This window comes from Copadichromis virginalis, linkage group LG2 (assembly GCF_057382275.1).
Source record: "Copadichromis virginalis isolate Kocher_CV1m ecotype Utaka linkage group LG2, C_Virginalis_male_GT1.1, whole genome shotgun sequence".
In the NCBI taxonomy this organism is placed as follows: Eukaryota; Metazoa; Chordata; class Actinopteri; order Cichliformes; family Cichlidae; genus Copadichromis; species Copadichromis virginalis.
Window position 1 is genome coordinate 25431481 of NC_140619.1, and position 15739 is coordinate 25447219.

At 39.4% G+C, this 15739-nt stretch overlaps 1 protein-coding gene across 5 annotated transcripts; it reads right to left on the minus strand.

The window, feature by feature from the left end:
- Window positions 1-698: 698 nt before the first annotated feature.
- rnf44 (ring finger protein 44) lies at window positions 699-12887 on the minus strand. 5 transcript variants are annotated; one of them, XM_085475290.1, is made up of 11 exons: window positions 12610-12887; window positions 8502-8694; window positions 8093-8315; window positions 7728-7895; window positions 7136-7309; window positions 6854-7015; window positions 4798-4913; window positions 3990-4077; window positions 3621-3742; window positions 3437-3536; window positions 699-3342 (listed from the first exon to the last, which is right to left on the minus strand). In XM_085475290.1, the coding sequence occupies exons 2-11, from the start codon at window positions 8606-8608 to the stop codon at window positions 3280-3282; spliced, it is 1323 nt and encodes a 440-aa protein (XP_085331416.1). In that variant the 5' UTR covers window positions 8609-8694; window positions 12610-12887; the 3' UTR covers window positions 699-3279. The 5 variants fall into 5 exon arrangements, with proteins under 5 accessions (XP_085331416.1, XP_085331444.1, XP_085331407.1 ...); XM_085475318.1 differs by lacking the exon at window positions 12610-12887 and adding an exon at window positions 11005-11445 and having other exon boundaries at window positions 7776-7895; XM_085475281.1 differs by lacking the exon at window positions 12610-12887 and adding an exon at window positions 11005-11445.
- Between the last annotated feature and the right edge of the window lie 2852 nt (window positions 12888-15739).

The window sequence follows — 15739 nt, forward strand, 5'->3', positions numbered from 1 at the left end:
GGGTAACTGGATATTGTCAATTAAATATTTACTCCAAAAAGAACAGTGCTAACATTAACATGAATTAAGGTAATCTATATGTGAACAATATATTTTTAAGATATTGATACACTGAGAGCAAGAGCCTGATAGGCAGGTAAAGTACTACACTGAAATAAGTATGACAACACTTTCTTTTTTTCCTTTTTTCTTTTTTTTAAATCCCTTAAACTATATTGGTTTTCACTTACATTGTTTAGGGGTATTGGTATAACATGCTTTAAGAATACATGGGATCCATGACAAACTATTGCATTCACGCAAGTGAGTTTTCATACCTAAAAGCAGAACATCTAGCACCTTTTCACTATGGCTTTTGATAAACTACAGTAGTTTCAGAGCATGTAATTTTCAGTCGTCAGGGCAAGAACAGTAACACAATGTATGTAAGAATTTCTGGATTCAAGACCAGTCTTTTTTTTTCTCTTCTTCTTTTCTATAAAATGAAATTAGCGCAATAAAATCTTGTAGTCATTCAGTTCTATTACAAATGTGTGCAGTACAATGCATGGCAGTTATCAGCTGAGCGTTAAGATCCAAACCCCCAGAACCCGAAGCCAACTAGAGCTAAAAATCAGTTGGGATCTGGTTGACAAGCATGCATATTGTGCACCATTAAATAGGTCCCGACCAGATTTTGAGAGATCCTCCACTATAACACTTGTTTTTACTTTTTTTTCCTTCTTCTTCTTGTTTTTTTTTTAAAGTCATGCAAAACACCTCTGAAATAGATCTGGGAGTGAATTAGGTAGGATAGTGTGCACTGTGGCACGTTTAGAAATGGGATCACAACCGCTATGTCTGAACATATGGTTTGAGTACAAGAACAAAAGTCAAACAGGTTTGAATAATACACTTGTAAATGAGTTGCAGTGTACATTGCCTCTTTTCAGTGAATATTATTAACATATTTACTGATCTTTTTTTCTTGCATGCCTGTCTTTAAATGATGTAATATCTACTATTTCAGACAAAACTGAATATTATAATTGATTACATTAAATTATTTATGGTCTGAGGAAAATGACCAAACTAAATTCAGATATACCCTTTTCATGGCATCCTTTCCATCTGAAATGGACTGTTCTCCTTTATTTTTATATACCGAGAGGCCCTGAGTGATTTTTTTTTTTTAAACTTACAATATATGCCAGCGAATAGATATGTACACATAGGTTAATTCTCAAAGCTGTGGGTTTAACTCATTAAATGGCTTTTTTTCTCTTGAAGGTGGCACACATCAACGACTCACATTCACGTAAGAAACAAAATTAAAAGGAAAAAAAAAAAAAGGCAAGATCCCTTTACACATAAAAGCAAAGGTTACAACCGCCTGTTAGTGCTTAGTGGGGCAGTTAGGAGGCAAGAGAGAATTAAAAGCAAAAGTTCATATGTTGCTCTTTTCCCTCCCACCCCTAATAGATCCTGTTTTCTTTTTTTAGCATCAACGCAAGCAGGGAACTAGAAGTCAAACAGTGTTTCTACACTACTGAACACTCCAGCTCCGTGTCATTTGAAGCCCGCTCTGATCACTGTAGAGCTGGTGGAGTGTCATCAGTGACTTCTACAAGGTTTTGTCAACATTCTTCTGTCTTCAAACGTTTATCTAAAAGCATTCACACTGAAGCTATACATACAGTTGGCTCTTTTACAAACACCATTACCATGGCCTAAGACAATGACCTGACCGAGTTACCAGATTATAACACTTACACAAACATTGTTAGTGCTCTAACTGTTTTCTTCAATGCATTTTCTCTAGAACGTAAAACCAATAAATAAACCTTAAAAAAAGGAAATAAAACGGCATACTTTCAAAACAAGTGGAAATGACATAGTATTTTCAGGATTAGTAACAGGTTTGTGCTTGTCAAGGTCATAAAAAGGCAGATCTGAAATCTTCAACAGTAGGCTATATATGTATATAGGATTTGGCTCACAAACAATGAAATAAAAAGCCCAGTCTTCCTAAAAGGGGAAGAAAAATGTTCATTTAAAACTCGCCACTCACTGCACATATTGCTTTCTGCACAGGTCTCCAGAGCACTATGGCATCAGCATACCCCTCAGAAGAGTACTCCCATACTTTAAATACACAGCCATGGTGTATTCACATGCTAAGTCTTCTCTCATGGCGCTTTCTGAACAAGCAAGCAATTCATTTAGTATGCTTCTTTGTCTTTTCTATTTCTTTAAAATTTGATAATTTTGGTGGCAATGCTTGATTAAAATATTGCTAGTCTGAATCAACAGTTCATGCAAATCCTAGCATGCTGCCCTGTATCCAGTGGTTACACAATGCATTGGCTCTGTGAACAGGACAAACATACACGCACAATATGCACACACGCGTACACACTTTGCCAGAGGAACAATGCTGACGTGGAGGGTGGATGAAGCACTTGTGCAGTTATGCCGGATGACCTCGAAAAGACGCAGTCCATTAATCTACGACTGCTTTTTGTACAGATCCGTGTTCCAGAGTGGATTATCTGGGGTAGAGGATACCCCATGGTTGCAGTCCATAAACCTCAGGCTTAACAGAATCTGCACTGAACCACAGCAAGTCACACTTTCACAATAGCATCGGCAAAAAAACTAAAATAAAAACAAACAAACAAAAAAACAACCCTAAAAACAAATAATGGATAAAACCGTTAAAAGGATCAATACATTATTGCAGAACATACATTATTAACAAGTCACTTTGCCCAACACCTACACAAACATGCATCTATGATGGTTAGGTGTCACCTCCAAACACAGATACCCATGTTGAAGTACTCCTATTATTTTTCTGCTAATTGCACACGGTGTCCAGCCATCATTATCCAGGCTTCCGACTCACCTCTTCCAAAGCAGGACCCCCACTTTTCACAAACGCCCCAACCAAATCCACCAAATTTAAAAGAAACCCTGTAAACAAAAGCAGCAAATAATGCATTGCAGGGAAAAATCTTTGGAATCTGCAACGAGGGGGCAGAGAAAGAACTGGCTGGCGATCCCAGATCTCTGGCTATAGGCTGCGATAGGCAGTGGGTTTCATGTGACTCGGGTGATGAAGCACAGCAGAGGTACAACAGGCTCCAGAAACAATCCTGGATTGCTTTTTATTTAGGAAGGGGCAGGAGTAGTGGGTTGGTAAGCAATAATTACTGGAGGACGCAGGGGCAGGTGTCCCCAGCTTTGGGGCAGACTCTGGTGTGTGCAGCTTTCCAGTTCAGCACTCAGAGACAGTTCTCACTCCACCTCCCGGTGTACGTCCGAGGCATCGGCTCGGCAAATAGGACAAGTGCGATTGGTCTGAAAGCCAAACAACACTCAGTGTAAAGACAAAGTCTTCTAAACAAAGTGCTAAAAATATACTTTTTAAAGGTTTAAGCAGACATCCGCTTACCTTTAACCACTTGTCCACACACTTGGCGTGGAATTCGTGGTTACACGGTAATACACGAAGTAGCTGCCTACACTCAAAGTCACTAAAGCACACAACACACCTGAAGGGATGGAGGGGACTGGTTAGTATCATTAAGCCAATCTACACTTACTGAATCCTACTGAAAAGTGAGAGATGATCTTACAGCGTTTGTTCAGATAGATGATTCTCTGAGTTGAATCTATAGGACGGAAGTTGCTCTATATCTGCTTTTGTGAGTCCTCGTGGTTTTGCTTCACCCAACCTCTCTGCCAGATTCAGTAATGCCTAAGAAGAGAGAGAGAGAGGGAAATTATGTTGATGTTTTTGGTGTTCCTTCTAGGTTTTTGATCCACATATAGAAATGAGAATTGTATTTTATAGGTGTTTTTCAGCACTTGTACATGAAGTCAGAATTCAAGAACAATGAGCGCTATGATGCATTTGTATTACTGCAACCCTTTGGTATGTAATGTCAATTCAGCGTGGAAACAAGTTTACATGTGACAAATGAGCGATTAACAAATTCACTAACTTCATAGTTCTCCATCTCCACATCATCCACATCCAGGTCTAAACTGATGGCTGGGCCCACTGCTGTTGGAGGCACAGGAAGCATTGACCTGAGCATGCAAACACACAGAGACAACAGGTGTAAGAAAGAACTGAACCCAAACACATAATTTCTCCTTGTCAAAAGGCAGCACATGCCGTGCAAATACTAGCACTGAGTGGCAGCTACATTGAACCTCCATTTATTTTTAGACAGCAGAGATTCAAAAGTCATTATCATCATCAATATCTGCATAAATTTAAAAAGGATATGAAACACTAAACATATTCCTGTTTGAGTGCAGCTAGCCAAACAATGTAGAGCCACTTACAGCTAAAGAGTAAGTGGGTGAACATGGACAGTATATCCTAAAACACATTGTTGCAGCCAGAGCCAGCTGACTTTTACTAATAGTGTCGCTAGTTTCCTCTGAGTTATCAAATCTGTCACTAGTTCGCTAATATAAACGAATGTAAGTCTATTAATCCACAACCAACCACATGACTTCACACTCCAAACTGACAGAAGATGGCGCTAAACATGTTTTTATAACTTTAAGTACTTGTTTCTGAAATCCAGCTTCACAGAGTTGCATCTATGTTAGTTTTTGAGAGCAGGGCTCCTTTATATGTGTAGCATTTCATGTCCCCTTTAACCCTGATGTAGCTGCAGTCAATCATCAAGCCCATGCACTAAAATCAGTGTAATCAGGCAGTTTTTATTGAAAAAAAGTATATGATTAAAACTGCTATATTTCATCAAGAGGTGTGCTTTTCCTGCAGATACTCACAGGAAGTAAGGGAGGAAGCCTGGGTAGTAAGATGGGGGAGGGGGAGGTGGGGGGAGAGGCTGCTGCAACCGGTATCTCTGTCCACTCATTCGCCGGGGCAGCATGTGTGGATATGGCTGCAGAAAGACACAGTGTCAAACAATTCAGTGTTTAAAGTTGTACCTTTTCTTCCATTTTACCTTCAAATGACAGTAAATTCAGTATTAATATTTTACAGAAATTAATTTTCATGCTTTGAAGTTGATGTAAAGCAACATTTGAAACAGCTGGAACAGAATGTGACCAGCTACTTTTAAGCACAGTAATAATATTACATTTTCTATGTTAAATAAATAGGGAGCCAATTATTACAATTTGCAAGTAATGTGCCTAAAACTGCTGATTATTCAGAGAAATTGTTCTCATACCAGTCACAAACGTGAATCACATGAATTACTATACAGTGCAAAATGCTTGAGCTACACCCCATTTCTTTATATTTCACTAGGAAAATGGGAAATAGATGCAGTGATTTATTAAAATGCGCAAACATATGCTGAAAAAAAAAGTTTGTACAATTCTAACAGGCTTGAAAGTCAATATTTGTTTGTAGTTACAGTGCATATGGTGAGTTAATATCTGACAGTACTTTTCTCTGTTCATAATTCCATCAGTTAACAAGATTACCAACATCACAGGCTCAAATGCTGCTCCAAATGACAACAGGGCTTCCACTGTGTTCTACAGATTGATGTAGACACTGTACTGCTACTCTTCTGACCTCCGTGTACGTATTATACCAAATCTTTCAAATTTGGGTTCACTCCATAAGACCTGTTGCCACTGATTTTCAGTCCAGTTCTTGTGTAATTTGGCATACCTCTGTTTTTTCTCCCCATTTCGCTTCCTTAAGAATGGCTTCTTGACAGCCATCCTTCCACTGACACCATTTCTGATGACGCTTATGTAGATGGATCAACTGAAGGGCCAGATGCGTCTCTCAAGTGTCTGTTCTTTGCTTTTCCCTATTTCTTAAGGACACAACTTATCCTGTTCATCTGCTGCAGATAGTTTTTTAGGCATGACACTTTTTTTGTCCTCCAATTGCCCTTAATTTTTAAGGACACACTGGACAACATGTCAAGAAATGCCAAATGTTCAACTAATAGCTCTTTGCATCTTGTTGGCACAAGTGCTATTTTATGCCTGTCAAACTGTGTTTTCATTCTGCGACAAGCTGCTAGTAACAAAATAGCTAAAGATAAAATTTAAAATTGGTTCTTTGCCAAGTTTTCTATTATGTGTATTGAGTTAGGTATTTTCCTTATGCTTTAATGTTTCATAGGTCAAAAAAAACAAACTCATCTGAAAATGGTCAGGTACAAGGAATGGACTGAAAACGAGTGAAAAAGGAGCAGCTTTGAAAGACCTACAGAAAATACAATTTACAAATTTGTGCAAAAATGTGTTCAGTATTTCAAAAACTCAAAAAGGATTGTTTCAGTTCAGACTCTTACTTTGTAAATATGAACACAATGTGTCTGTTTTTTCATATATACATGAACACATTGTAACCAATATAAGTATTACTACTTTAGATTTCTAACTTCAATTTCACACCTCAAAAATCTTAATCTTCTGTAAAGCTTCTGGCATACTTAAATGCATCAGTATGTATGCACCTACTCAGATTAGAGCACACTGGCGTGTGAATTTGAGACGCTTTCCATGCTCTCTGCTCAACCCAAAACCACCAGGGCATGTCAAAAACTAGGAGATCATTCAGTGGATTCATATTTTCAAAGTGGGAAAAAAGTTTTTCTAAACAGACAAGTTAGTTCTAACTCAATTGGAATACACGCATTTACCAACTACTGACTTTATCTTGACTTATAAATATAAATATAGCTGGTAAAGGCAAAAAGTACATAACGTTCAATCAAGACAATGTAACTGTAACATTGGAAGGACTCATCCAACTTTTTGCAGCAGTAAAGCTAACATTAATGTTAGTTCCCTAAAAAATAGAGCTCCAGTTGTTAATCTGTTTAACTGTGCGAGTCACAGGCTGTCTTACCACTCCAAAGGGAAGCTCCTGATGCAGAGGCTCTTGAGGAAGATACTGAAGGGGCAAAGAAGGAGGCAGCGCTGGTGGGTGATGAGAGGGAGGGTAGGAGAAGGTGCCTAATGGGTGCTGGTCCCCTCTTAGGTCAACTTCATTGTCTACCCTCTGTAGAGGCTGCCAGGAGACAGAAAAGGTCAGCATCGGGTTAAGCATGCAGACTGACCAACAAGCGACAATATTCTCTCTTTTTCTAGATTTTTATTATAGAACAAAAATATACAGTGCAGTACTCACCATGCGTGGGTGCTGAGGCTGTAAAGGGACAAACTGGCTCAAAGGAGTAAGGTGCGGTGGCTGGTGGGGTGGTACAGATGGGGTTGGGTGCAATACAAAATGTTCGCTGGAGATCAGGGGTGGGAAGGCTTGATAAGACACCGGTATATGCTGCATGGTACATGCCTGTATGAGCTGAGGAGAGAAAACACCACAAGAACAAACATTTAAGTCAATTTAGAATCAAACCCAGTATTTTGAATAAGCCTCCACTTAACCAAAGCAAATTTGCTCCTTATATTCACAATAATGCAGCTATAATGAAAGCGTGTAGTGAATAGAAGCAATGTGCTGCATAAAGCCACACCACTGACATTACTAACACAACACCAGTCTGCTTAATAACAGTTAAAAAAAAACAACAACAAAAAAAAAATTAAATATGCCAAAAATCTTATTTCACACTGCCTGACTCATTTTTATGCTAACATGAACACTAATTTACAAATCCAAGAAGCTTGTTTGCTAATCATGAACAGTGACAGATTGCATGGCTGTTATGGCGTGCTACATGGATGCCACTGACATTTGGGCTCTTCCTTTTCAAACTCACAGGAGGAGGAAGGCAGCAGAGCAGAGAGAGCTGTCCGCTGAACATTACCGAGCATGCTGGGAGCTGCTGAGTGTTGCACCCTGGAAGGGGCTGCCCGGTGTGCATGGGAAATCCGTGGGTCGTCACCGTCGTAACAGTGTATGATATAGGAACCGATCCCTGGTGCATCTTTTAAGGGAACAAAGTAAGGGGGCAAGATGAGGCAAAACAAAAAAAAAAAAACAGATGTCTGTCTGTTAAAAAACATTTATTACATATTAACCCACAAGAGACTTAAAATAATATATTACTGTGAATACATCCAGTTAGATAGCACAGCTTAACACATTTAACAAATGGTAGAAACAAGTTACTCTCACTGTTACCTGGTCATGTAGATCCACCATGATGGGGCTCTGCTGGGGCAGGTGAGCAGCAGGGTGAAGCATGCGTGGTGCTGTGCTGGTGTGGCTGTACTGTCTGGACTCATCTAAAGGAACCTGTTGGTGGTGTTGGGAGAAAAGCAGATGATGGAAGTTCTCATCCTGGACCGGCGAAGTGTGCAGTACAGGTCTGTCTCGTCTCCCCCACTGGCGTCTTATTGGTGGGCTATATGTCCATATAGGGAAAAAACAAAACAACAACAAGTGATTGCTACAAACACTGAGTACATTGTATGAAGGTATATGGTCTGAAATTGTTCTAGAAACCATTTGACATGCTTGATGCAAAACTATACTTCAAAAATACCTCAAAACAACAATCCTGGAAGGAAAGACAGGGCTGAGAGTTTACCTTCTCCTGAGGTGCACTGGGGCGTTGCAGGGCTCTCCAAGGAACCTCCTCGGGTTTAAGGGGGCTGTTGGTGGCAGCCTATTTACTGCTATTTCCCATGGTCGCATTGGTGACGTCGTGCAGACGAGTCACGCTCTGGGAAAGGAAATCGTACAGTGGAGGCACTTGTATGTTGCCTCTGATTGTCTTAACCCTGCAAAGAAAAAAAAACACCAACAACAAAAATGCCAACTGTCACGTTAATAATCATGATTATGCTGCAGTGCTTATTGCTGTGTCTATTAACTGAGCATGCACCAATGATAAGTGAAGTTTATGGGTAGAAAATAAAACGAATATTAACCTTTTTAAAAGGACCCTCTATGTAAGATTCACAAAGATTTCCAGGATCTTAACCCAAATTGGATCAAAAAAGAAGGCTGATAACAGGATCACTGACACTATCTGCACACTGTTTTGGTTAGATTAAATATGAAACAAGAGCATTTTTATGAACTAACCTGTAAATTTCATAATACAAGCAACATAACAAGATATGTGACTTAAGAAAGTGTCTGTAACTTCATGTTTTACTAAGGCACAAGAGGATTTAATTGCTCCTAGGCCCATATCTCACTGCTTTGTTTTAATGACCTCATTCAGGACTCAGAATTTATGAAAAAGGAGCTAAAGTATATTCACCGCAGCTCCCTTTATTTAAGTGCTAAATTTAAAGGGAAAGCCAACATAGCAGGGTGTTGGGCCACCACGTGCACCTTTGGTGACCATTCTACAAGTCCCTGAAACAAATAGATTAATGGAAAACCATTCCTCCAAAAGATTTTCCCTCATCTGGTGTTTTGATGATTTTAGTGAGAGAGCTGTTTAACACGCATTCACTGTGTCGAGATCTAGTGTTTGCAAAGGCCAAAGCTTATGAGTCATGTCATTTTCATACTCAAACCATTCAGTGATCCTTGTGCCTATTGGATGTGGCCATTGTCAGGTTGGCAGCACAATAGAACAGTGCTTTTCCAGACTCAAAATGGGCCTTTGGTAGATAAGAAAGCCCACAACCCACAAAAAAGTATTTTACCCTCTTTTTGTCAAGAAAATTCATCTTTAATTTGCAAGGCCAGATAAACCTACACAACAGATTCCACCAGTTAATAGCAAATGTAACACACACAAACACAGTGTTGTGTGAGGAGGTGCAAAAGTAATCATCAATTTCACTGACAGTCATTCTTGATGCTAAATAAATCAGTATGTTGTCCTCACACACACACCAAATTATTTTTCCTCATTAATTTCCAACTTAATGACATCAATGTATGACTTTAAATTTGGATTGTTAGCCACTTTTTAAAAAAATACCTAGAACTGTCCTATGCTTTCGCAGGCACTGCCATCTGACCAACAAGGTTTCATCCCAGGATAAAAGATATTATTCTGAACAACTTTATATTGATTTTCAGCAGCCCTACCTTCCAAGTGAACAAGCAGAGCCAAAGGGGAAAAAAAAAAATCATATCAGAATGCTCAGATCCCTTTCATTTAAAGTAAGGCTCAAGGTTCCTTTCCTTTTCCCCCTTCCCCTTTAATTTGCTACCGGGCTGTAAACTAAAACTGACAATTTCTATAACTCATTTATACATTATCGAATAAATATCACTTGAGCTAAAAAATAAATAAATAAAATCTGTATAAAATAGTAAATTCTAAACTACACCTCTTCTCTGAGGGGCCTCCTGTCTGTTTCACTTACTGTTACCTACTCCGAGATATGAAAATGTAACAAACACATCATGTTGCTAGTTACAGGTGCCTAACTGGACTAACAGGAACTGGATAATTACATCCAGCGGTATTGCCACTAATAATGAATTGTTTAAAAAGCCAGGTCGATAATATACACTACTTTATTCCGACTTTACTGCATTGTCTGTATTATACGTGGACATGACTTGAGTTAAACTACAATAATGCAATATCAACAGCTAAGGAATGTGCAAGCGGTGGTGTAACTGATGCGATTACATTGTGGGTGCTGATAAACAGGGGTCGCTGCAGCGTGCATGAACAAAAACATGGAAAGCCATGTGCTCATAAGACAAAGCAACAACAAAAGATGTGGTAGGTAAGCGGGTAAACTCGCTACTGTGCAGCTTGTGAGGCCACTGCACCACAACATAATTTCACAACGACATTAGGTAAAAGCCTTACACGCATTGCTGCAAGATGAGAAACAATGATATCGGGGCATCCGCCAGTTCCTTATAACCAGGGCAAATCAGATGTCCCCTGCTGAAGGAGAACAGCTAACTTTAGACGAGCTAGGCTAACGCTTTGTCCAATGATGCAGCTGCTGCAAATAACGTTTGTTAGCTAGCATGCTATTACAAGATTTGGATAGATATTATTACAACTGCACATCTAAATCCACATAACAATTCTACACCACAGACAGACACAAGTATTATTCAGCAATGAGTTTGGTCACAACACACTGCCCATATCTTACTTTTTTTTTTTAGCTAGTCTGCTTGTTCGACGAGAAAGGGAGATGTCAGGTGTTTCAGCCTTCGAAATGTCGTGTCCCATCAAGTTATCCTTGCACGTAACTGCCTCTAAACGACCACCACCATCGGCAAAAAACAAAAAACAAAACCCAACGTTAACGGACTTTCAATCTTCTCTGTTCGACAGCTTTTTTGACACTGAGCCCGACGAAGCGGCTATTAGCTTGCTAAAGTTAGCCAGCTAGCACACGCTTTTAACAACTGCATAAGGAGTCCGTCTCTCCCCAGAAGCCGCTAAAATGGCCCGTCGGTTAACCGGAGCGTTTACCTGAGCAGGAAATACCGTTAATTGTGTAACAAAGACAACGTTAGCTACCATAAGACAGAAAACATTCCTTGGCGCGTGTATGTTCCTTGAAATGCATTGTTATGGCGAAACCACGCCTCCTTCGCCGAGCGGCCAATCAGCATTCAACAAACACAGACGGCAGACATCCTGACAGTCTTAGCTACAATGTATCAAAACAAGCAGCCGCGCTTCTTACTTGTAGCTTATAAACAAAACGCCGCCGGAGGGGTCGCAGGGAAAGTAGTGCAAATGACCGAAAACATTCAATTAAGTGTTACAATTAAGTGCAATTTTGAGGTTTTACACTATACTTTCAAAGATTTTTACATATAGATTGACTAAAAACTATGATGTATTCATTTCTATTTGTTAAGCTACCCACCAGTAAATACAGAAACCCCATCTCGACCTCCACAAGTTGCTCATTCAATAATGCATTCGCAATAATTCAGCAATATTCGGTACATGCATCGACCTGCTATTATTTGTCAATGCGTATTGCTGACTTTTATTCTTATTTTTATTTATTTATTTATCTTACTCAAGTAGTAAGAAACACTAATTTACATACGTCAGTTTTCCACTTTTCTCACTTTTCTCACTTTTCCTCACTTAAAAATGATTGAATATTTAGAATCAAATTACAATCAAACTTAGTCTACTAATTTTTTTGTTTGTTTTGTTTTTGTTTGTAGAGCACACTTTTTGAACTCAACAACAGCACTGTTGCACACAGTCTGTTTTGATTCTCATTGGAGGCCACCATGTCCTACTGTAGACTACCCAGCCGGTTATGTAATATTGCACTTGCATGATCAAGTCAGACATAATAAGGGATTTTATGTTTCTGTTGGCGACTGAATACAGCTGCAAAACATTTTACGTGATGCTGCACTTTAAGATTACCAAGCTTAAATGGGCTCACAGGCTACCTATTAGGCCCAATTTGTCCTGTAAGAATAGTAAATAATACAGGGCGTTTTGGGTGCTTCAAGGCACAGTACCGGAGCATTTCTGACATTTTGCATGCATTCGAAGGGTGCACCTATGCAAAGCTGACTGGAGAGTGCAGTGGCCGTATGCAGCATAGACTAAATGTAAACATTACAACATCGCACTCGGTAGCAGCAAAACAAGGAGGGGCTGGAGGTTGAGCAGGATGACAGCCCCAATAAGCCGTCTAACCATCTCCCATTAAAAAAAAAGCAGCGCAAATCTTCAAATTTGAAAGCAATAAGAAGAGGAGATGTGTCGTTACCTGATTGTTAATATGCAACCATCTAGTTATGACTGATATTTCCCTTGTAATGTTCACATCTCGTTAGGCTAAGTGCGGCATCCTGTGGTCAGCTGTTCCCGTGTGGAACATTCCGTGGATTTCACCACTGCTATTAAAAAAAAAGGTGCTAAACATTACACTCTCACATTATCGGCAAGTTCTGTGTATATATTGTGCGCATTTGTGGCTTCTCAGCGGTCGAGACTGATTCCGTTGGAGCCACCTTTTCGTTTTGGAAGTGGCAGTCCAGCCCCGTGTCTGTTTTGACTTTCTGCAGTTCCCTGTTACACCCCCATTTTTGCGTATTTCAAGAGCAGAGAGCACACGGCGCGCTGCCATTTTTACCGTAATGGACAGAAAAAAGTGTGCCAGTCTGACTAGGAAGTTCATAGTTTCCCTACATAAAGTGTTTTATTTGCCTTCTGGGATTTGTGCGAAAAGGGGGGAAAGACATCTTCATCATCTTACTGAAAAAGGTTAATTAGTTACTTAAGATAACTAATTAACTCTATCTTTCAGTTTTTACATAACCTAAGACATCTTAGCCTGGGGCAAGCAAAATTGCCTAGAGAAGTAGTATGGAATAACTTTTTGTATATAATGTACAAAAAGTTGTTCATTATGTACAGCATTTTGCAAAAGTCTTGACTCACCCATCTTATATTTTCCTAGCAAAATGAAAATAGGTGAAGCGATTTATCGAAAGGTGCAAACACATGAAAATACAGGTTATAAGGCAAAAACAGAGTTTGTACAATTCTAACACTTTTGAGAGTCAGTATTTAGTTTGACCATCTTTACGCTTCAATGCAGCCTGAACTGTCTTAATAGTAATATCCTTTAGTAGTCGAATAGTAGTGGTTCACTGTGTGTTTTTTTTATCCAGTTATGCTTTTAGCCACTAATCAGAAGGTCGGTGGTTCGATCCCAGGCTGCCTCCTGGCTGCATGCCAAATATCCTTGGGCAAGATACTAACCCCGTGTTTGCCTACTGGTGGTGGTCAGAGGGCCCGGTGGCGCCAGTGTCCGGCAGCCTCGCCTCTGTCAGTGCGCCCCAGGGCAGCTGTGGCTACAATGTAGCTTGCCATCGCCAGTGTGTGAATGGGTGAATGACTGAATGTAGTGTGAAGCGCTTTGGGGTCCTTAGGGACTAGAAAAGCGCTATACAAATGCAGGCCATTTACCATTTTAGTGCAGTGAGAGTGTGTTTGGGATCATTGCCATGCTGACAAATAAGGCTGCTCTCAATCTGACAATATTGAACCATGATCTGTGTTTTAAAAGTGGCTGTAGACACTCTCCTGATCTCCTTTGTACATATTAATGATGATTTGAATAAATAAAATACAAATTAGGATTCATCAGTCCATAAGACCTGTTAGCACCTATGTCTGTCCAGTTCTTGTGTAAGAAGGCATACATGAGCTTTTTTTCCCCTTGCTTCCCTCCCTTAACAATGGCTTCTTGACAGCCACCCTTCTACTGACAGTATTTCTGATGAGGCTTCAGTGAACAGTAGATTGATCAACAGAGGGTTCAAATCCATCTCTGAGGTTCTGTATCAGTTCTCTGCTGGATTTTCCCCCAATGTTTTAAAGAAATGACTTTCATGTCCTGCTGAAGTTAGGAGATGACCCGAAGCTAATAGGTCTTTGGGAATCTTCCAAATGCTTGTACCAACAAGGTGAAAACACCTATCTCCTGACCTCCTCTGTACACATTGTCTGCAATGCATAACAGACACCTATTTCTTCCCTAGTGCTGTTACTGAACTAGGGAAGAAATATGTCTACACATGTAGGCACAACACTAGTTCATTCTTTGAGTTCTTTGACTATTTTATACTATAAATTGGCTTAACAAACAAACAAACAAAAACAAAATTATTGAAAATTGTCAAAAAGAAGTACTGGACTAAGTGAAAATCAGCCAATGCCCATGGAAATGTTTGAAAGACCTTAATAAACCTTTGGGAACTTATTGCTCAAGACCATTTTAAAAAACTATCAAAAACGTCTGGCTTCTGGGAAGGAAAATATAAATAAATGAAGGGTGGCTTGATGTAGGAACTAAATAGCATGAAATCAGATATATATATTTATATATATATATAGTACTATGTTTTAAAGCATGTGCAGGGTTGTTATGAAAGCAGACATACATACATGATTCAGAACTGCCAAGTATTGCACAGGGATCAAAAGTTGTATTAATATTTACTCAATTTATGACTCCATCTGTGGAAAGAGGAACCCTTTCACTTTGTAACTATGAGCCACTAGAGGGACTATTTTACACTGAGCATGAGGCTTGTGTAGCCTGTTGTTCCCGTTTGGTTTGGCTGCCTCTGATCATGTTTTTGTGACTCAGAGCTCTTAATCAATGGTTTAAAAAGACAAAACAGGGGAGAAATCCCACCTATTAACCACAGAACAACACTGCTGGCTGACCTTGACGTCCAGTGCTCTGGCTATTTCTTTATCACAACAACCTGCCAACCTGGGCCGGACTTCCAGATAACTCATATGTCTTTTCCCAGTGTCTTTTTGAATTTGAATTTTTCATTCACATTTTTTCTTTCCCTCCCTATTGCATTAATTCCAGCAATTCTCACAGTATTCTCAGAGTCCCCCCAGACGATATATTCCCAGGACCTGAATGTAAAATTTGGTTGCACCAGATGTGAAAATATGTTGCAATTACAATAAAAATCCTTAAAAACACACACACACACACACACTCACATCTGTACCTATCTTGTTTTTTTGTTTGTACCCAAGTGTTTTTTGTCCAATACCCTGAAATCACAATTTGTCTTATTCCATTTTTAAAAAGTAAAGTTATTAAAAACATACACAATAAAATCAAATAAAACAAACTGTGGTACATTGATCTTGTTTCTTGAGGAAACGAGGAAACGAGAAGTCAGAAAAATGTGGGGGGAAAAATAGGACACCATTCATCCAACAAGGAAGGAATCAAATTAGGTGAGAAGAAAGGGCTGATTTGTCCAATTTTTATCAATACTCATATAATTTCCTAGAAACCTGTCACTGCAAATCGATTTTTTTGTTTCTTTTGGAATTCAGTCATTCTCTTGTCCATTTTG

Bases quoted from the DNA above. Each gene is read 5' to 3' on its own strand.
- rnf44 (XM_085475290.1), bottom strand. From the start codon at position 8,608: ATGCGACCATGGGAAATAGCAGTAAATAGGCTGCCACCAACAGCCCCC. The intron at 7,016-7,135 runs GTGAGTACTGCA...GTCTCCTGGCAG, and splicing joins AGCCTCAGCACCCACGCATG to CCTCTACAGAGGGTAGACAA. The intron at 3,537-3,620 runs GTAAGATCATCT...CCATCCCTTCAG, and splicing joins CATCTATCTGAACAAACGCT to GTGTGTTGTGTGCTTTAGTG.